Genomic DNA, 17,724 nt, shown 5'->3' with positions numbered 1-17,724 from the left:
TTGTTCATTTGTGTGGTTTTATGTACCACACATTTCATCCCTCAACTGATGGACACTACTTTTTCCCCCAGTTCTTTAGTACCACAAAAAGTTCTATTACTATGTTGAGATATTAGGGGGCAGCTAGGTGGCACAGTAGATAAAGCACTGGCCCCGGATTCAGGAGGACCTGAGTTCAAATCCAGCCTCAGACACTTTATACTAGCTGTGTGACCCTGGGCAAGTCACTTAACCCCAAATTGCCTCCAAAAAAAAAAAAAGATATTAGAGGGTTTCTGTCTTCGTCTTGCTTGGATCCCACTCTCTTTGCAATGAACCTTACAGCTAGCCCGCATCTCTGAGCAACATCCAATTTTTGCTACCTGCTAGAAATTTCTACCTGTAAGTGTAATTAGCATCACAATCTAAGTCTCTCTAAAACAGAGCACCATGTTTCCTTTTTAAACAAAAAACCTACCCCATAACTTATCTATTTGTAATAATGGCATCACTCTCATATCTGGCCCCAAAATTTTACTCTTAATTCCCAATCCATATGGGCTTGCTCCTTTTATTATGCTCCTTGGAACCTCTCTTCTATTTTTACCAAACTTTCCTTCATCTTAAACCTTCCCCTTTCATACACCTTCTGCATTCTGCCACTCATAAGGATAAGGCTACATCCCTGGCCATCCCTTCTCATGCAGCATATACCTGCACCTATCCCTCTCCTGCCAACATGCAGAGGTATACTCCATGCGCCATGGCAATACTTTGAGACTATCTATTTGAATGAATGAATGTTTAAATGAAAAAGCATTTATTATTTTGAAGAATGAGGTGGTCTTTAAGGCAAATCAAGAAGTAATTAGCTGCTCTGCCTTTGACAGAGTTCCAGAAAAGCCTTAGGTAATTGAAGTTTCTCCATTACTACAATAGTATGCCTTTTGGCCATGCCTGTAATGTTTGCCGTTTTTACCTGTTTTCTCTTTCTGATCAGATTATCTGTAGTAAGTATACTTCAATGATCAAAACAAAATTTATTTTTAAAAACCTTCTGCTTTCTAGTTTCTCCTTTACTGAAAAATTCTCCATAATATGCCTTCCTTCTGATTATTAGATTTCATCACGAATGTAACTTTTGAGTAAACAATACCCATCCAGAGTCATCGTTCAATCATGGGTTTATTCCCAAGTAATAATGAAACCTCTAAGGGCAATTTTGCCCCCTTGCATTAGGATCAGTAGTTCCTCTTATTTGTTGCCTAAATATTTATGTATGGACACTTGAACCCCTGTGTTTTACTATTGGCTCCTTTATTGATTTTTGTCTTCTATGAATTTCTTGCTCTCTCAACTGCTATTCTTTCTTTGTGACTATTCTCTATAGTATCTAACTTGGAGGTTGTACCTAAGCAGTCTGTTCCCTCTCCTATCCTTTTTGGTTTAAAGCTCTTTTGATTTGATTTATAAGACCATCTGTTAAGTATGTCTTTAACAGCTTTTTGCTAATATATTCCTTCTCTGGCCAGGAATCTTTCACTACTATATTATAAACTGATCAAAAACTTCAAATCTATTCTCAGATGCAACCTTCTTAACTAGCTGTTCACCTCTCAAATTAATTTTTTCTTTTTTTATCCCTTGTCTTTTTGAAGAAAACCTGTACCCATAGGGTCTTCAGTTTCTTGCCCAAGACGTCATGACCTTTAGTAATACTTGTTCTATTCTTTCTGAAAGCATCACTTATGCCCACATGATTCATTACCATCTTTCTGATAAGTCTGGGGAGGGGAGTGAGTTCTCTGTTATGAATTAGATACATGCCCTTGAGGGTAAGCTACAGGCCTCAAACCCAACAGTGTGATAGGGGAATGTCTGTGCCAAACACATGAAGACTTCCACCCCACCCCCACCCCCACCCCCTGCCAGAATGGGAAAATGAGAACAATTTAGTCCAACAGCAACAAAGTGTCTAAAGCAGGTACTGGGGAGCACTTAGAGCTTGATCAGACATTGGTTGACCAAGGTCATCCACTGCATCCTAGGCCATCACCAGTCATGGGACTTTTATCTTGCCATGGGACTTCAATGATACTGGAGGAGAGAGTGAGGCGGAAGACTTTGTGCAACTTTGCCTCATTTAAATCCAATTTACTCAGAAGTCAAGACATCACTTGTGATATTGGTCCTCTTTGACAGCAAAAAACAACAACTGGATGATTTCTCAGTTGGTCGCTTTTGTGGTTCCGCTGTATCATTCTTGGGAAGACAAGCAGTTTCTTTCTCTTCTAGCTCTCTTCTTGTTAGGAAGTGCCTCAGTCTATTTTTTTGTTTGTTTGTTTTTTTAGTGAGGCAATTGGGGTTAAGTGACTTGCCCAGGGTCACACAGCTAGTAAGTGTTAAGTGTCTGAGGCCGGATTTGAACTCAGGTCCTCCTGAATCCAGGGCGGGTGCTCTTTCCACTGTGCCACCTAGCTGCCCCTGCCTCAGTCTATTTTTAAGACCCAGTTATAGGGGCAGCTAGATGGCACAGTGGATAGAGCACCCGCCCTGGATTCAGGAGGACCTGAGTTCAAATCCGGCCTCAGACACTTAACACTTACTAGCTGTGTGACCCTGGGCAAGTCACTTAACCCCAATTGCCTCACCAAAAAAAAAAAAGACCCAGTTATACCAGTGTCTTTTTCCTTTCATTTCTCCTCCGTGTAACATTCTTCCGTTATCTCTTATTCAGCCTGAAGAAGATACTATCTAGCCTGATTTCTTTTGTCTATCAGTTTATTTTACCCAAATCATTAATGTCCTGTTGAAAGTAGGATTATTTCATTTAACTACTAAGAGTCTTCCCAGGTTTTTCTGAAATCATCCTGCTCACCATTTTTTGTAGTACAATAGTATTCACTTTACTGTCATGTACCATAATTTGTTCAGCCATTCCCCAATTGATGGGCATCCTCTTGATTTCCAGTTCTTTGCTACCACAAAAAGAGCTGCTATAAATATTTTTGTACAAATAGATCCTTTTCCCTTTTCTTTGAACTCTTTGAACAGATCTGGTAGTGGTATTAAAAGCAAATTGATAGCAATACTGAGTTTTGGGGGGGGGGTTTGGGGTTTTTTTTGTTTGGGGTTTTTTTTTGGTGAGGCAATTGGGGTTAAGTGACTTGCCCAGGGTCACACAGCTAGTGTTAAATGTCTGAGGCCGGATTCGAACTCAGGTATTCCTGAATCCAGGGCCGGTGTTCTATCCACTGTGCCATCTAGCTGCCCCAGGGGTGTTTTGTTTTAAGTTGGTTATATGGTTGTCAGAACTGCTACGGAATTATTAGCATTCTTTTATGGTTTAGAAGGATTTTTGTATATAGAAAAGCCTTTGCCACTAAAGTTTTGTCAGGAAAATTCTTAATCTATTGCATCAAGGAACCATGATTTTACTGGTATGGTTCCTTCTTCCACCTAAAGATTAGTAAATGGTCTTTGAAGTTGCTGTTTTCAAAAACTTTATTCCCTTGCGTCCAGCCTAGTGATGAATCTTTCCAAACTTAACTACTTTGGTCCTCAGACAACAGAAATAGTGTCCAGCGATCATTTAATACTGGAAAGCCCTTCTCCCTATAGTTCTGCTTGTATTAGATTTACCCCCATCCCCCACCCCCAAAGAAAGATCACTTCCAAACCACATTTAGAGCATCCATAGTATAATTATTTTTATGGCAGGCACATTCATAGAGGAAAATAATCAAAACACATGTAAATATGTAATCAAACACATGTAAATATATAATTATTATAACTTCAAATTATACCTATTTGTATTTGTCTTTTTTTTTTTTTAATTCAGAGACTTGATCCTGGTCTTCTCATTAATACAGCTTTATATACTAGAAGCAAGCACATATATAAAATATTTTAACTATTTTACCTAAAACTTGCTTGACCTTAACTTTAAGATGTGTGCCTTAAGACTTAATGTACATATTGCAGTTTTTAGTTTTAAAATTAAGCTGTCAGTATAGAAACATATATGCATGTATATTTACCCTTGAAATACATGTTTTACATGTTGTTTTCTTACAAAATACAGATCTTGTATACCTATATTGAATCAAAATAGACCAATAAAATAATGTGTTACTGTAGACAGTAAGTTATACTAAAGAGCACATACATATGTGTGTGTGTGTGTGTGTGTATATATATATATATATATTTGTAGTGAAAAAAAACTGGCTTTTTACTGTCTTCCATTATAAATATTTGAAATATTTTAACAGTATGATACTGAGTTATAAGTTCTTAGGTGCTTGGATTTATTATAATTTACTATCTGTTGCATTTTTTTTATGAAATTAGTTATCAAATTTACATTAGAATATAATGCAGCTCTATATAAAAGATTCTGTTATTAGAAATTTCATGTCATTTGTTACTTAGTCAAAATGCTTTTTGTCTTTTAACACTTGGGTGTGACTTACTACACTGTTAGGAAGACATTAAAGTAGAGGCTATATTTACAGTGTCGTCTTTCAAATCTAGCCATGCTGTAAACTGATGTTTGCTGTATGCTCCTCCTGATTTGAAATAGATGAAAGAGAATGAACCTTTAATCACCATGGTTCACACTATGATTGAGAACTCGGCGCTAAGACCCCAACTGTACCAGCAAGTAAGGTCTTGGATAGTGAATGATACTGCTTTATCATCTGCAAAACTCCCTCAGTGACAGTTTTTTGGTTGTTCCCCAGATTTACTCATAACATTAATGTTTTTTTTTATTATTTATTTGTTTTTGTTTGAGAAGCCACAAATCATCCATGCTTTATGAAATGCTGCAGGATTGTGAGCATGGCTTTGCTGAACGTTTTTGCTGTTGAATATGAAGTCTGTCTTTTTCCTAAAGTATTTTGTCTAACATCTTTGATAAATTATGTGTATTATATATAGGTCTATAGTAAAACTGTAAAATTTCTAATGAACTTCCGTTTGTCTCCATCAATGCAAAAGCATTTCAGAAGTAATTTTAAGAAAGGTTTTTCTCACTTTCTTTACAGATAGTTGGTTTCTTAGTTTTATTCATCATCCAAAAAAACAAACCCACAGCTTGTTGGGTTTTGTTTTACCTAGTTTTTAATCTGGGAGACGAAATCAAAATATTTTTGAATATCAAGAAGAAAATACTATAGTATGGTAAAATTTTAAGGTAATTATTTCTTGTGGGGAAAAAATGTTGGGGTTCCTTTTTCTTATGTTCCTGTTATTCTCAGGTAATTCTCCAGATAGTTCTTTCCATTTACCATATTTTTTCACACACATACATGCGTGAGTGCATGTGTGTGTATCTATGTATGTATCTCTTGGGAGTAGAAGACTTAGCCTTAGGAGTTTGGTTAATCACAGATCTACAAAAGAAATGTTTTACCAATCTACACCCAAATTTTCACACAATTTTTAAAGTAAGCAGATTTTTTAAATTACATTAGAATATTTCTGTTTATAATAAACTCAGAATAGCATATTAAAATGATAGTAATTATGATGATGACCTACTTTAGAAATACAATAGAAGAAAATATTGATTAAAAATTAAGATAATACTTTTTAAACGTGATTTCTGTATTGAAATACCAAATTTTGGATTTAGTGCAACCTTTTATATATAATTCACAATAAAAATTAAAGCATTAAGTATTTAAACAAGTAATCTTTTCAAAACAAAGAAAATTTATTTATTCCTTGTTATCTTCAAAGACTTGTACTATAAAAACATGAGTTTTTTTATAGAAAAACTTAGAGGTTTTCCTCTTCTGTGTTTTTTAAACATAGGAGTAGCTACTATTTGTGGATATGTGAGATGTATGTTGGGGCATATGTATTTGGTAGGGTTGCATATATATATATATTCATATTATAAGAGATATAGTTATTTGCTATAGCAAAAATCATTTGCTTTCTCTTCTGGATTAGAATCCTTATCAGGTCAGATACTCTACATAAACTAAGATAATGTAATATCTAGTACCACATCTTGAATTCAGAAAGAAGTATAAAAGAACATCAGTCTGTTTAAATGGGTAAAAGTATATATGTTTGAAGGGAAGTAGGGAAAGGTTATTACCTGACTAGTATTGTAGGTACTTCAGAGACAAAATAAAAACTAGATACTTGATGTCAGTAACTATACATACCCAATCTAATACACTAGGCAAGAAACCAATCTTCTAAATTTTAGTTCACAAGCCAAAAAGAACTTTTATGTTAACACTGGGAAGTTTTAAGAAATATAAAAACCATGTTAAGATATATTTCTCAAAGATTGTGAATTTATGGCGCTTGCAACCTATCCTCTTAAACTCCAATTTTTGCCTCCTTTTCCTATCCCTCACTCTGAAATCTTCGTGAAAGTTTACATTTTAGTTTTTGTGTTTCTGATACTGTCTTTACAATTTTATTTATAATAAGCATCCTGACATTTTTTGGTAGTACCAGACTTGATTTCATTAGTTTTGAGCTTATTTGACATAAACTACCTCCACCAATAAAGATCTGTAACTTTTATAGTCTTATAGTGTTGTCTGAGTTACCAAGAGATTAACTAACTCGCCTTTGATCACACAGTTAGTATGTCAGAGGCAGGATTTGAATTCAAGTATTCCTGGATCCAGAGTCAGTCCTCTAGATCCACTATACCTGTCTTCATCAGTTTCCTAAGGTCTACCAGAAATAAAAAATAATTTTGGGGGGATAATTCTATGGCATACTTTCTTTTCTTCCAAGTCACATTTCCACAGCTATTTACTTCCTGCCCCACCAAAGATTCCTTTATATTTTCATTCCTTTTTGTGCAATAGGAGAACTCCGATTTAGTTATGTAGGCAGTAGTTTGCCTAAATTAAATCATTTAGCTCATAATCTGGTAAAGACCTGAAACAAAAGTGAAAGAATGAAAACAATACGTAGAAATATTCTACATTCATTATGTAATTTTCTCATTATGTCAAGACTACATTTTTAGTGCCATGAATTAGTTTGTTCTTTTCTAATATAATGACATTGAGGATTTTTATTAAGACTAATGATGTGTTCTATCCAAAATATAATTTTAAAACAATAATATATAATAATTACATGTACACAGAGGCACTTTTAAAAAAGTTTTTCCCAAAAAGTTTTCATTAAGCATGTAAACATCTGGCAATTTTATCCAATTTTAGCAGTTATTCAGAATTAGGCCTAATACATGGTTAAACATTTGATTTTTAAAATACCATCAAGCTTTTAGATTAAAATGTTGCTTTGTACATTTCGGTTGAGTGCTTAGAACTATATCCTTAAGTCAGGTGAAGTTGTTTTACACTTAAATTTAAATATTTAGAACAGTTCAATTTAGACATTTTAGTAGGTTGGAGGCTATGTTCATTGAGTTTTTCAAAATAAGTTAAAGCCAAAATGATTTTAAAGAATATCCATGAGGTCTGAACTTTATTTTAAAATAAAAAATTAGTGCATAATTTAATATAACCATACCTTATTTTAAATTATCACAAAATATATTTGTAGATAAATTCATAGGACACCTTGAAATGAAACTCTATAATCTTTAAAAGTTTTTAAGAAAATTATATTAGATTGTTTAGAAATGTTTATACACATGCATATATGTGTATCTATACACATATGTCTGTATCTGTGTTTGACTTTCCACTAATCCTTGGTTTAAATAAAAGTAGTCTGATAGTTCAAACAGATTATTAGGTGAAATATCAATTTCCACTAATACTTGCTTTGGTGGGTGTTATATAGAGGGGTATTATTTGTAATCTGTGTTTATATGATATAAAATACTTTATATTTAATTATCCCATTTGACCCTTACAATTATTTTATGGAGTAGTAGTACAAGTATTCCCCATTTTTCAAGTGTGGAAACGTAGTTAAGAAGTGGTAGAGCTGGTCTTCTAATTCCAAGTGCTCTTTTCATTGCATTACACTGTCTTTTATTATAGTATTGATATACACACGTGGTTCTACATATGTGTGTGAAATGTAGCAGAATTCAGTTGTACCTCATAGTCAAAACATAATTGCACTAAGATGGGTCATTCAAAAAGATAAATGAGATATTAAGCCATCCCTTTTCTCATTCTTTTGTGTACTAAGCTACAGGTCGAACTCTTAATAAAAGTTCTATTTGATAAGAAATCACATTTAGTTAAAAAAAAAAACAACTAGTGGATATGAGGGCTTGTTTGTGCAAAAAATATTGTGATGAGAAACCACTTTAGAGACCTCTAAGGAAAAAATCTAAATGTGCAACTCCTTAAAACTAATACAACATTTGCACTATAATACAAAATTTGCACAAAATTTTAGATTCTCTATCTTCTGACTCTTAACTGACAAAAGAAAAGTCAGTTTTTTCTTTAAATTAAAACAACCCATTTTCTTCCTTATACTTCTGGTATACGTATTTACAAAACATATTAGATGCATTTTACACAGAATTATACTAAAATATATACTAAAATATGACTTTTATGAGTATATGTAAAATGCATGTCTGTGTATCAAATATATCTTTTTCAACATGAAATCATTAAGCCTGACTGAAATCTTTTATTCTAGTTCTCTTCTATGAATATGTTCTTATTTTGTGAGATAGTACACAAGCCTAATGAACACAGCTTTAAAAATATATTATCTTAAAGTTCATGTGAAAATACTGAATTATTAATTTTATATATCTTCCTTTTTGAAGCAATCCATACTTGATAAATGTCTGTTCAGTAAAATCAGAACCTGTCTTCCCATAAATTGTTACTGGTCATATAGATGATAAGTGTATTTTAACTGTTGATTACAGATTACATGCTTTCATTCTTTTATTTTTGAAGCTGTTTTATGACAGTAGTGTTCTTCTTTATAGCTGTCACAAGATGAGTATAGAGGTACATTGTACAAGTACAGATCTGAAGAGGTGGATATTGATGTGAGTATCAGTCTGACATTCATCACTGATGTTTTTACCATATTCATCTTGTACATAAGCACAGAAAGTATAATGCCTCCTCACTCTATCCCACCCCACTCTCCACTAAAAAGAATTGCCATTGATTGTTGCTAAATTAGCTTTTTCACTATTCTATTGGCTTAAATCTTTGCATTCCTGAGTTAGTTAGCAGTGAAAATAATGTATAGAAATTTCCTCTTTACTGAGAGTAAAAAGCTATTTCAAATAACATTTTCAAGTTGGAAAAAGAAAAAAATGGAAATAACCCATTTTCCAATCACTACTTTTCAAATTCCATCACCGTTTCCCTTTTGGATCCCAAATTTAGACTTAGTAATCCTTACCTCTGAGGTCCCTGAATTGCTACTCTGTCTTTGCAATTGATCTCTTATGTGTTGATTCCACAGTTTTGTTCTAATCAAGCATACTTAGAATAAGAATGTTATAGTGGAAGGTACCTTATTTTACAGATGAGTAAACTTAAGCTGAGAGTCTTAACAAAATAACTTGTCTAAGATTAGACAACTAGAGAAAGAATTGAGGCTGTAACACAGGTCTGCTGGGTCCCAGCCCAGTGTATTTTCTACCTCGCCTTATTTATCTATTCAATACAATTTTGAATTGTCAGGTTTTAAGAGTTTTATTAATATTTTCAATAATAAATGGCAGGGGCAGCTAGGTGGTCTAGTGGATAGAGCACCGGCCCTGGATTCAGGAGTACCTGAGTTCAAATCCGACCTCAGACACTTAACACTTACTAGCTGTGTGACCCTGGGCAAGTTACTTAACCCCAATTGCCCTGCCCCCCCCCCAAAATAATAATAATAAGTGGCAGATAAATTGATTTTTATCTTTGCACCTTTACTTTATTCAATATATCTTAGATTTGGGTTCTGAGACATGAAAGCAAATATATTTTGATACTTTAAATTTGATTTCCAAGGCTTTAACTTTCGTTTTCAAGTGATATCAAAAATCCATTTGACACATTTATTTTGACAAAGTTTGAAGTGGCTTCTAACATTTTCCATAAGGTTAGAATGAAAAAGAATTTTATGAAAAAATTAAAACTGTGTTCTAAATTATAACCTAAGCCTAAAACTAATAAAATATTTGCAGTAGTGTTTGAAATGGCTACCTTCTATAGATTTTGCTTTTATGTTAAAAATAATCCTGTGTTTGGATTTTCCCTAAGGATTTATGAGGAATTAATGTGAATCAAATTCAGGTAGTGTTTTGTATTAAGGATTTAATTGTTCAGTGTGGTAGTTTGGGAGTTAGGAAATTGGGGAGAATTAGATAAAAAGCAGACACCATTCTTTTTTGGGGGGAGGGGGACTGTGAGGGTTAAGTGACTTGCCCAGTGTCACACAGCTAGTTAAGTGTCAAATGTCTGAGGCCTAGTTTGAACTCAGGTCCTTCTGAATCTAGGGCCAGTGCTTTATCCACTGTGCCACCTAGCTGCCCCCAGTGCCCGGTCTTTTAAAATGTAAAACTTGAAATTAACTTCATTTAAATGGGTAATTAATTAAAATAATATGTGAATGTTTTATTTCATTATATTTGGATTTACATAATTTGGATTTACCTTAATGGTAAATTAAGTATTGAAGTCTAATTTAAATTTACATAACCCAGTTATTGATATAATTTTTGGTTAACTTTTTGCCTCTGTAGACTTTCGGAGAGTGTATGTCTGGGTAAGGGATTAGAGGCAAAGCAGTGTCCCTGTTATTTCATTAGATTGGGCATCCAGTCTTTAAATCAGTCTCATTATTGCCTGAGGGCACTTACAGTTTACAGCTCATCCACTGACACACAACTGGTATGTGTGAGAAACAGGACTTGAACCTAAATTTTTCTGATGCCAAGGTTGACTCTATCCACTGAACTGTACTGCCTCTTCTTTGCAGACACTTTTTAGTCCAACTCCCTGTGAGTTAACTTCCTCTACTAGATTTGCAACTGGTTTGCAGCTTCTAGTCTTGGAGAGTGGCCTGAGATACTAAGAATGCAAGGGATTTGCCCAGAGAATGGTAGAGGCAGTCTTGAGCCCCAAGTCTTCTTGACTGACTGATAGTTCTCTCTGCACCAGTCTAAGCTTCCTGGATATGTCTGCAGAAATATTGATTTGAAAATGTCTCTTTAGTCTTCTTCCTCTGTTTTTATTTTACTTTCAGGCCACATTTACTTAAATCATTTAATTAAAAATTAGATGATTATTTCAAATGTACATTGTCTGCTCTTAAAGCAAAAATTCAAAGTATTGAAAAGTACTGCTAACCATGGAAATTGTCTTTTATTACCCTAGGCCAAGCTAAGCAGATTATGTGAACAAGATAAAGTGGTACATGCATTGGAAGAGAAACTTCAGCAGCTCCACAAGGAGAAAGTAGGGCAATTATGTTTATTACCTAAAATTGATGTTATTTTATTTGATTACTATCAGGGCATTGATAACTGAAGTAAAAAGAATATATTCAGTAATTCAGAACATTAAAAGTAATTCTTTTTATTATAATAGTACATGCTTGAGCAAGCTTTGCTATCAGCCAGCCAAGAAATAGAGATGAATGCAGATAATCCAGCAGCTATTCAGAATGTACTTTTGCAAAGGGATGATTTACAGAATGGACTACTTAGCACATGCCGAGAACTGTCTCGAGCTACAGCGGTAAGTAGATTTTTTTTTTCTTGTAAAAATCAATGAAATTCCAATTCCTGTTGGGTTTTTTTTTTTAACCTCTAATTAGAATATTCATTCTTTAGTATAAGAAGCAAATATTAAATTGCATAACATTAATGGGAAGCATTGTCTTGGAGAAAATTAGGAATAAACCTGAATCTTAAAATCAGTGTCTTTTATTTGGCAAAAGAATTCTTTTACCAAAAGATAAACACAAAGACATTTTATAGACTTTGAAAGTAAAAATCTCAATAGGAATGTATTATGAGGTACATTACATAATGTAATTAAATATGAGGTAGATTTGGATTTGATTTCCATTGACCAACTAATTCTAGGTAAAACAAATGTATTAGACAAAACTTGCCCATTAGCACTTGAAAATTCTAAAGAGGGGGCAGCTGGGTGGTACAGTGGATAGAGCACTGGCCCTGGAGTCAGGAGGACCTGAGTTCAAATCTGACCTCAGACACCTGACATTTCCTAGCTGTGTGACTGTGGGCAAGTCACTTAACCCCGATTGCCTCACACATGAACAAACAAAATTCTAAAGAAAAAATTTCAGAGTTTAACTGATGTATTTATTGTCTAATAATTTTTCTACAATTATCACAGCAAATCAATAAAACCAGGATTCTTGACTGAGCTCCAAACTGAACTGTGGTTATTCAAGTCCTGAGAGTCTAGTTAGTTATATGTGACTGCCATATTCTTTAAAACTGAAGCAGGTTACCTCCAAGAAGTCTTTGGTGGTGTTTCCTAAGCACATTTATCAGTTAACCTAATGGCTTTTTCTTAGACCCCCCCTCCTTTTGACCTCTGCAGTATTCAACACTCTTGATCAGCCTTTCTTCTCAGATTTTCCTTGCTCTGCTCGCTTGGTCATCCTCCCAGCTGTCTGGCTATACTTGTCCCTCAGTGTGTTTGGTTTTAAATAAGGAAGTGATATGGTCAGAGCTTTACCTTAGGAAGATTATTTTGGCACCTAGGTAAAGGATGGATTGTAGGAAGGAAAGAGAAAGGGTGAAGAGACCAGTTAGGAAGCTAGCACAGTAGTCTAGACTAGTAGTGATGAAGGTACATATGAGGATAGCCAATGGAAGGAAAAAAAAATTTATGAGGCATGTTGTGGCAGTAAAATCAGTAGGACTTACTTGGCAGCAGATATTATAAGGTAAGATAGAAAAGGGAAAAGTCAGAGATGACACTAGGGTTTTGAAACTGAATGGCTGAAAAAACTGGTGGTACCCTTAAAAGGAACAGGGAAGTTTAAAACAAGGACAGGTTTTGAATTTAAAATGTGATTGAGTTTGAAATACTAATGAAACCTTCTGAGGTTGTACTTGGCTGGCAGCAGCTGGAAATTTGGAACTGGAATTTGAAGGCGAAGGTTTAAACTTGGATATATAGATTTTGGATGTTGCCTCAGACTATTTTAGCAGTTTGGGGACTTAAGGAAAGTTTACAAAGGAATCAAACAGACCAATAATGAATAAAGCAGTAGGTCTTTTCTTGTGATATAGGTTTAGTTCATTAAAAAAAAAGCGTAAGGCCCGATATTGGATACCTAGGGCACTAAGACATGACTGAACAAAAATGAGGGAGAATGGGTTTAGGGCAAAGAACACCACCATGTCACATTTGCAGGAGAAAGTATTCAACTGGATATTAATATTAATTATCAAAGAAGGAAGGCTGTGTGAGTATGATGAGGAAGAAGGGGATTCTCATTACCTCTCCCAGTTTATTGCTCCATAACTTTTTTGTTTTGTTTTTTGCTTTTTTTGCAGGGCAATGAGGGTTAAGTGACTTGCCCAAGGTCACAAAGCTAGTAAGTGTCAAGTGTCTGAGGTTAGATTTAAACTCAGGTCCTCCTGAATCCAGGGCCAGTGCTTTATCCACTGTGCCACCTAGCTGCCCCCAGCTCTATAACTTTTTATAGAAATTGGGAACCAGTCCTAGTTTCCTTCTCACTTCAGGAATAATAGGAAGGGGACCTACCAATATCCTTATCACTGATAAGGAAATTTATGTGTAAATGTGGTCATTTACATGAAAATGTTTCTACTGGGGCAAAGGGTTCAAAAACATAGGTAGTAGGTTTTATTGGTTGGAAACCAGTTGATTTATAATTGTTCAATCCAGAATGTTGACACTGGTTACACAAAGGCAGAGGGATCAAGAACAAGGTGAGGAGTAACAGGATCCACCTAGCAGAGTGGCGTAGTAAATGGAGCAAAGACCTGCAGCCTTAGACACTTACTAGCTGTGCAACCTTGAACAAGTCACTTAATCTGTTTGCCCCTCAGTTTCCTCATCTGTTAAATGGGGATGATAATAACACTTAACTCAGGGTTGTTATAAGGACAAAATATGATTATAATTGTAAAGCGCTTAGTACAATGCCTGGAACCTAGTAATGGTTATTGTAGTTGCTGCTGCTATTATTATTGTTGTTGTTGTTATCATCATCATCATCATCATCATCATATGTTGCCTTGCAACATTTTTTCATCAGATAATTCAGAGCTACTTCAAAAATGAGTCCCTCAACCCCTCCAGTAATTTCTCAGGCCATTACTCCTGCTCTCACTTCATTGTCCTCCCTTTCCAGTGTCAGCCCTGCAGTTAACAAGTTCAGATAGACACTGTCCAAGTCCTTCATCTGCTCCTCCCTTGACAAACCCCATCTCCACCATCTGTGTTCTCCACTCAAGGAAGCTCAGGGAAGTCTCATAAATATAAACCATTGGATACACCATGTGTCCAGAAGGTTAATGATGAAGCCTCCTTCCTTTCTGACAGAAGTGATGAGGTAAAGATGCTCAGTGAGACTTAAATTTTCAGACAGCTGAAATTACCAGACCCTGCCCCCCAAAAAAAAAAAACTTTAAAAAGGAAAGAATCTATGTTTCAGGAAACTATGTAAAATTTTTCTCAAATTAAGAACAAATTGCAAGTTGATAGAATTCACTGACCAAGTCGATCTCCAATTTCCATTCATCTAGTCACATTATTGTCAGACTGCCATACCATGATGACAAAATCATTTTTAAATATATGGGCAGGAGGACATTCTAAATCTAAAAAAAGAGAAATTTATCATTTATAATTAGATATTTTTCTATAAATTTAAAAAATTATCAAAAATGTTAGAATATGACATACTGAAAATTTAGAAAAAGTCATCTTCCAAATCTACTTTTAGCAAAAATAAATATCCTTTTCTTTTTTTTTTCTTTTTTTGGTGGGTCAATGAGGGTTAAGTAACTTGCCCAGGGTCACACAACTAGTAGGTGTCAAGTGTCTGAGGCTGGATTTGAACTCAGGTCCTCCTGAATCCAAAGCTGGTACTTTATCCACTGTGCCACCTAGCTGCCCTAAATATCCTTTTCAAATAAAAGAGAAGTTATTTTTATTAGTTTGAACAGTTTGTAGAAGGGCAAAGTGAACTTTGACACTTTTTTTAAAAATTTATTTTATTTTTGATTTTTTTTTTTGAGTTCCAAATTTCTATCCCACCCTCCCAAGGCTAGCAAGCAATCTGATATAGGTTACACATTACAATCATGTTAAACATACTTCCACATTAGTCATGTTGTAAATGAAGAATCAGAACAAAAGGAGATAAAAAAACACACAAGAAAAAATAAACAAGAACAGTAATAAAAAAACAACATAAGCAAAAATAATATGTGTCAATCTTCATTCAGATTCCATAGTTCTTTTTCTGAATGTGGAGGGCATTTTCCACCATAACTCTTTTGGCATTGTCTTTAATTATTATATTGCTGAGAAGAGTTAAGTCTATCACAGCTGATCATCACACAGTGTTAATGATACTGTGTACAATGTTCTCTTGGTTCTGCTCATCCCACTCAGCATCAATTTATGTAAGTCTTTCCAGGTTTTTTCTGAAATCCATCTGCTTATCATTTCTTATAGCACAGTAGTATTCCATTACATTCATAGGCCACAACTTGTTTAGCCATTCCTCAGTCGATGGGCATCCCCTCAATTTCCAATTCTTTGCTACAACAAAAAGAACAGCTATAAATATTTTTGTACATGTGGGTCCTTTTCTTTTTTTTTAATGATCTCTTTGGGATATAGACCTAGTAGTGGTATTGCTGGGTCAAAGGGTATGCAGTTTTAAAGCTCTGTGGGCATGGTTCCAAATTGCTCTCCAGAATGGTTGGATCAGTTCACAGCTCCACCAACATTGCATCAGTGTTCCAATTCTCCCACATCTCTCCAACATTTATCATTTTCCATTTTTGTCATATTAGCCAATTGGATAGGTGTGAGGTGATACTTCAGAGTAGTTTTAATTTGCAATTCTCTAATCAGTAGTGTAAAGAATTAATTGTTATTTGAGGTTTTTATGCCTCGGTGCACACTGGCCTGGGGCTCTGCTTAAAAATTGGTCCCCCCAGGAGTGATTGAGAACATTTTTTCATATGGCTGTAGATAGTTTTAATTTTGTCATCTGAAAACTACCTGTTCATATCCTTTGACCATTTCTCAATTGGGAAATGACTTGTATTGTTATATATTTGATTCAGTTCTCTATATATTTTAGAAATGAGGTTTAAACACTTTTAATTTGCAAAATTAAAAGTGCACAACTGGAACATGAGATATTATGTACAGGAAACAACAAGGTAAGCCAGATTATCTGGAGCCAAATTATGAGGGGTTTTAAATGCTAAGTTGAGGAGTTTTCATTTTATCTAAAGGCAACAGGGAGTCCTGGAGATTTGAGTAGGGGTGGAATGGTCATGCTTGTGCCTTAGGAATAATGTTTTACCTCCCCAAGATGCTCTTGACTTATTTTCACTGGATTTTTTCCACCGTGCCATAGAAATCTCTTCACCCTGGAAGTTCTCTCTTCCACTAGACTACTTCTCATACTTGAAGTACCCTCTAGCTAAGAGGCCTTCTCCTGATTGAGGTTCTTCCCAGAACCCCCAACCAATCCTAGCTTCATTGTTCTCCAAGCTGCACCACCCTCCTTGGGAAACTTTCTCCCTACCTCTCCCAACCTTCCAGATTTCTTTTGTTTTGTCTCCCCACTTTAGAGTGTAAACTCCTCCAGGGCCGGAATGGTCTTTTTGCCCTTTTTTTTTTTTTAACTCCCAGCATTTAGCACCTTGCCTGGCACTTAGAGAACACTTAATAAATAAATACTTATTGACTGACTGACAGAGGAGAGAGTCTGGAAGCTAGGAGATCAATAAGGAAGCTATTAAAATAATTTGGGCATTAACTACAATAGAGACTATGTACATAGAATGTATATGAGACTATGATGTGATAATAGAATGAACAAGATTTGACAACTAATTGGTATGTGGAAATAATACCCTCAGTTGAAAAGGGGAAACTAGAGAGAAGGTGGATATAGTGGAAAAAATGAGTTTGAGTTTGAAATTACTATGAGACATCCAGGTGATTTATCCAGCAGCCATTAATATTGAAGGACTGGAACTCAGGAAGAAGATAAGGGCTAAAAGTACAGATTTTGGAGTCATCTTAGTGAACTTATTTGATTGTCAAAGACCGACATCAAAGATAATGTTATCATGTTTATGCCTTCTTAAAACCTGCCCTTATCTTCTACTTCCACTCTTCTGTTTTTTTGGGGGTTTTTTTTGGTGAGGTTAGGGTTAAGTGACTTGCCTAGGGTCACACAGCTAGTAAGTGTTAAGTGTCTGAGACTGGATTTGAACTCAGGTCCTCCTGAATCCAGGGTCAGTGCTCTATCCACTGCACTACCTAGCTGCCCCCACTCTTCTGTTTTTTTATCTTTTAATTATTATCTTTCGCTATCATACCTATCATCATGTTGATAGTTCTTAAGGAACTTGAGAGCCTAGGGTGAAGTTCAAATTTGGCTTCAGACACTTACTAGCTGTGTGACCATGGTCAAGTCACTTAACCCTGCTTGCCTCATAATGTAAAATGAGCTGGAGAAAGAAATGACAAACCACTCTAGTATCTTTACCAAGAAAACCCCAGAGGGGGTCACACAGAGTTGGACACAATT

At 35.0% G+C, this 17,724-nt stretch overlaps 1 protein-coding gene across 36 annotated transcripts in view; it reads left to right on the top strand.

Annotated features, from left to right (window-relative positions):
- Positions 1–17,724, top strand: part of PLEKHA5 (pleckstrin homology domain containing A5) — a 192,828-nt gene that overhangs the window by 145,197 nt on the left and 29,907 nt on the right. For 18 of the 36 annotated variants that reach the window (XM_043965281.1, XM_043965276.1, XM_043965294.1 and 15 more), the window contains 3 exons: positions 8,906–8,968; positions 11,301–11,381; positions 11,514–11,663. In XM_043965281.1, coding sequence (XP_043821216.1) covers positions 8,906–8,968; positions 11,301–11,381; positions 11,514–11,663 — 294 coding nt within the window. Of the gene's footprint in view, positions 1–4,518; positions 4,649–8,905; positions 8,969–11,300; positions 11,382–11,513; positions 11,664–17,724 lie in introns of those variants that run through there. The other 18 variants (XR_006353167.1, XR_006353166.1, XM_043965267.1 and 15 more) reach the window with 2 other exon arrangements.

Source organism: Dromiciops gliroides, chromosome 5 (assembly GCF_019393635.1).
Source record: "Dromiciops gliroides isolate mDroGli1 chromosome 5, mDroGli1.pri, whole genome shotgun sequence".
NCBI lineage: Eukaryota > Metazoa > Chordata > Mammalia > Microbiotheria > Microbiotheriidae > Dromiciops > Dromiciops gliroides.
This window is presented reverse-complemented; position numbering and strand designations above follow the sequence as displayed.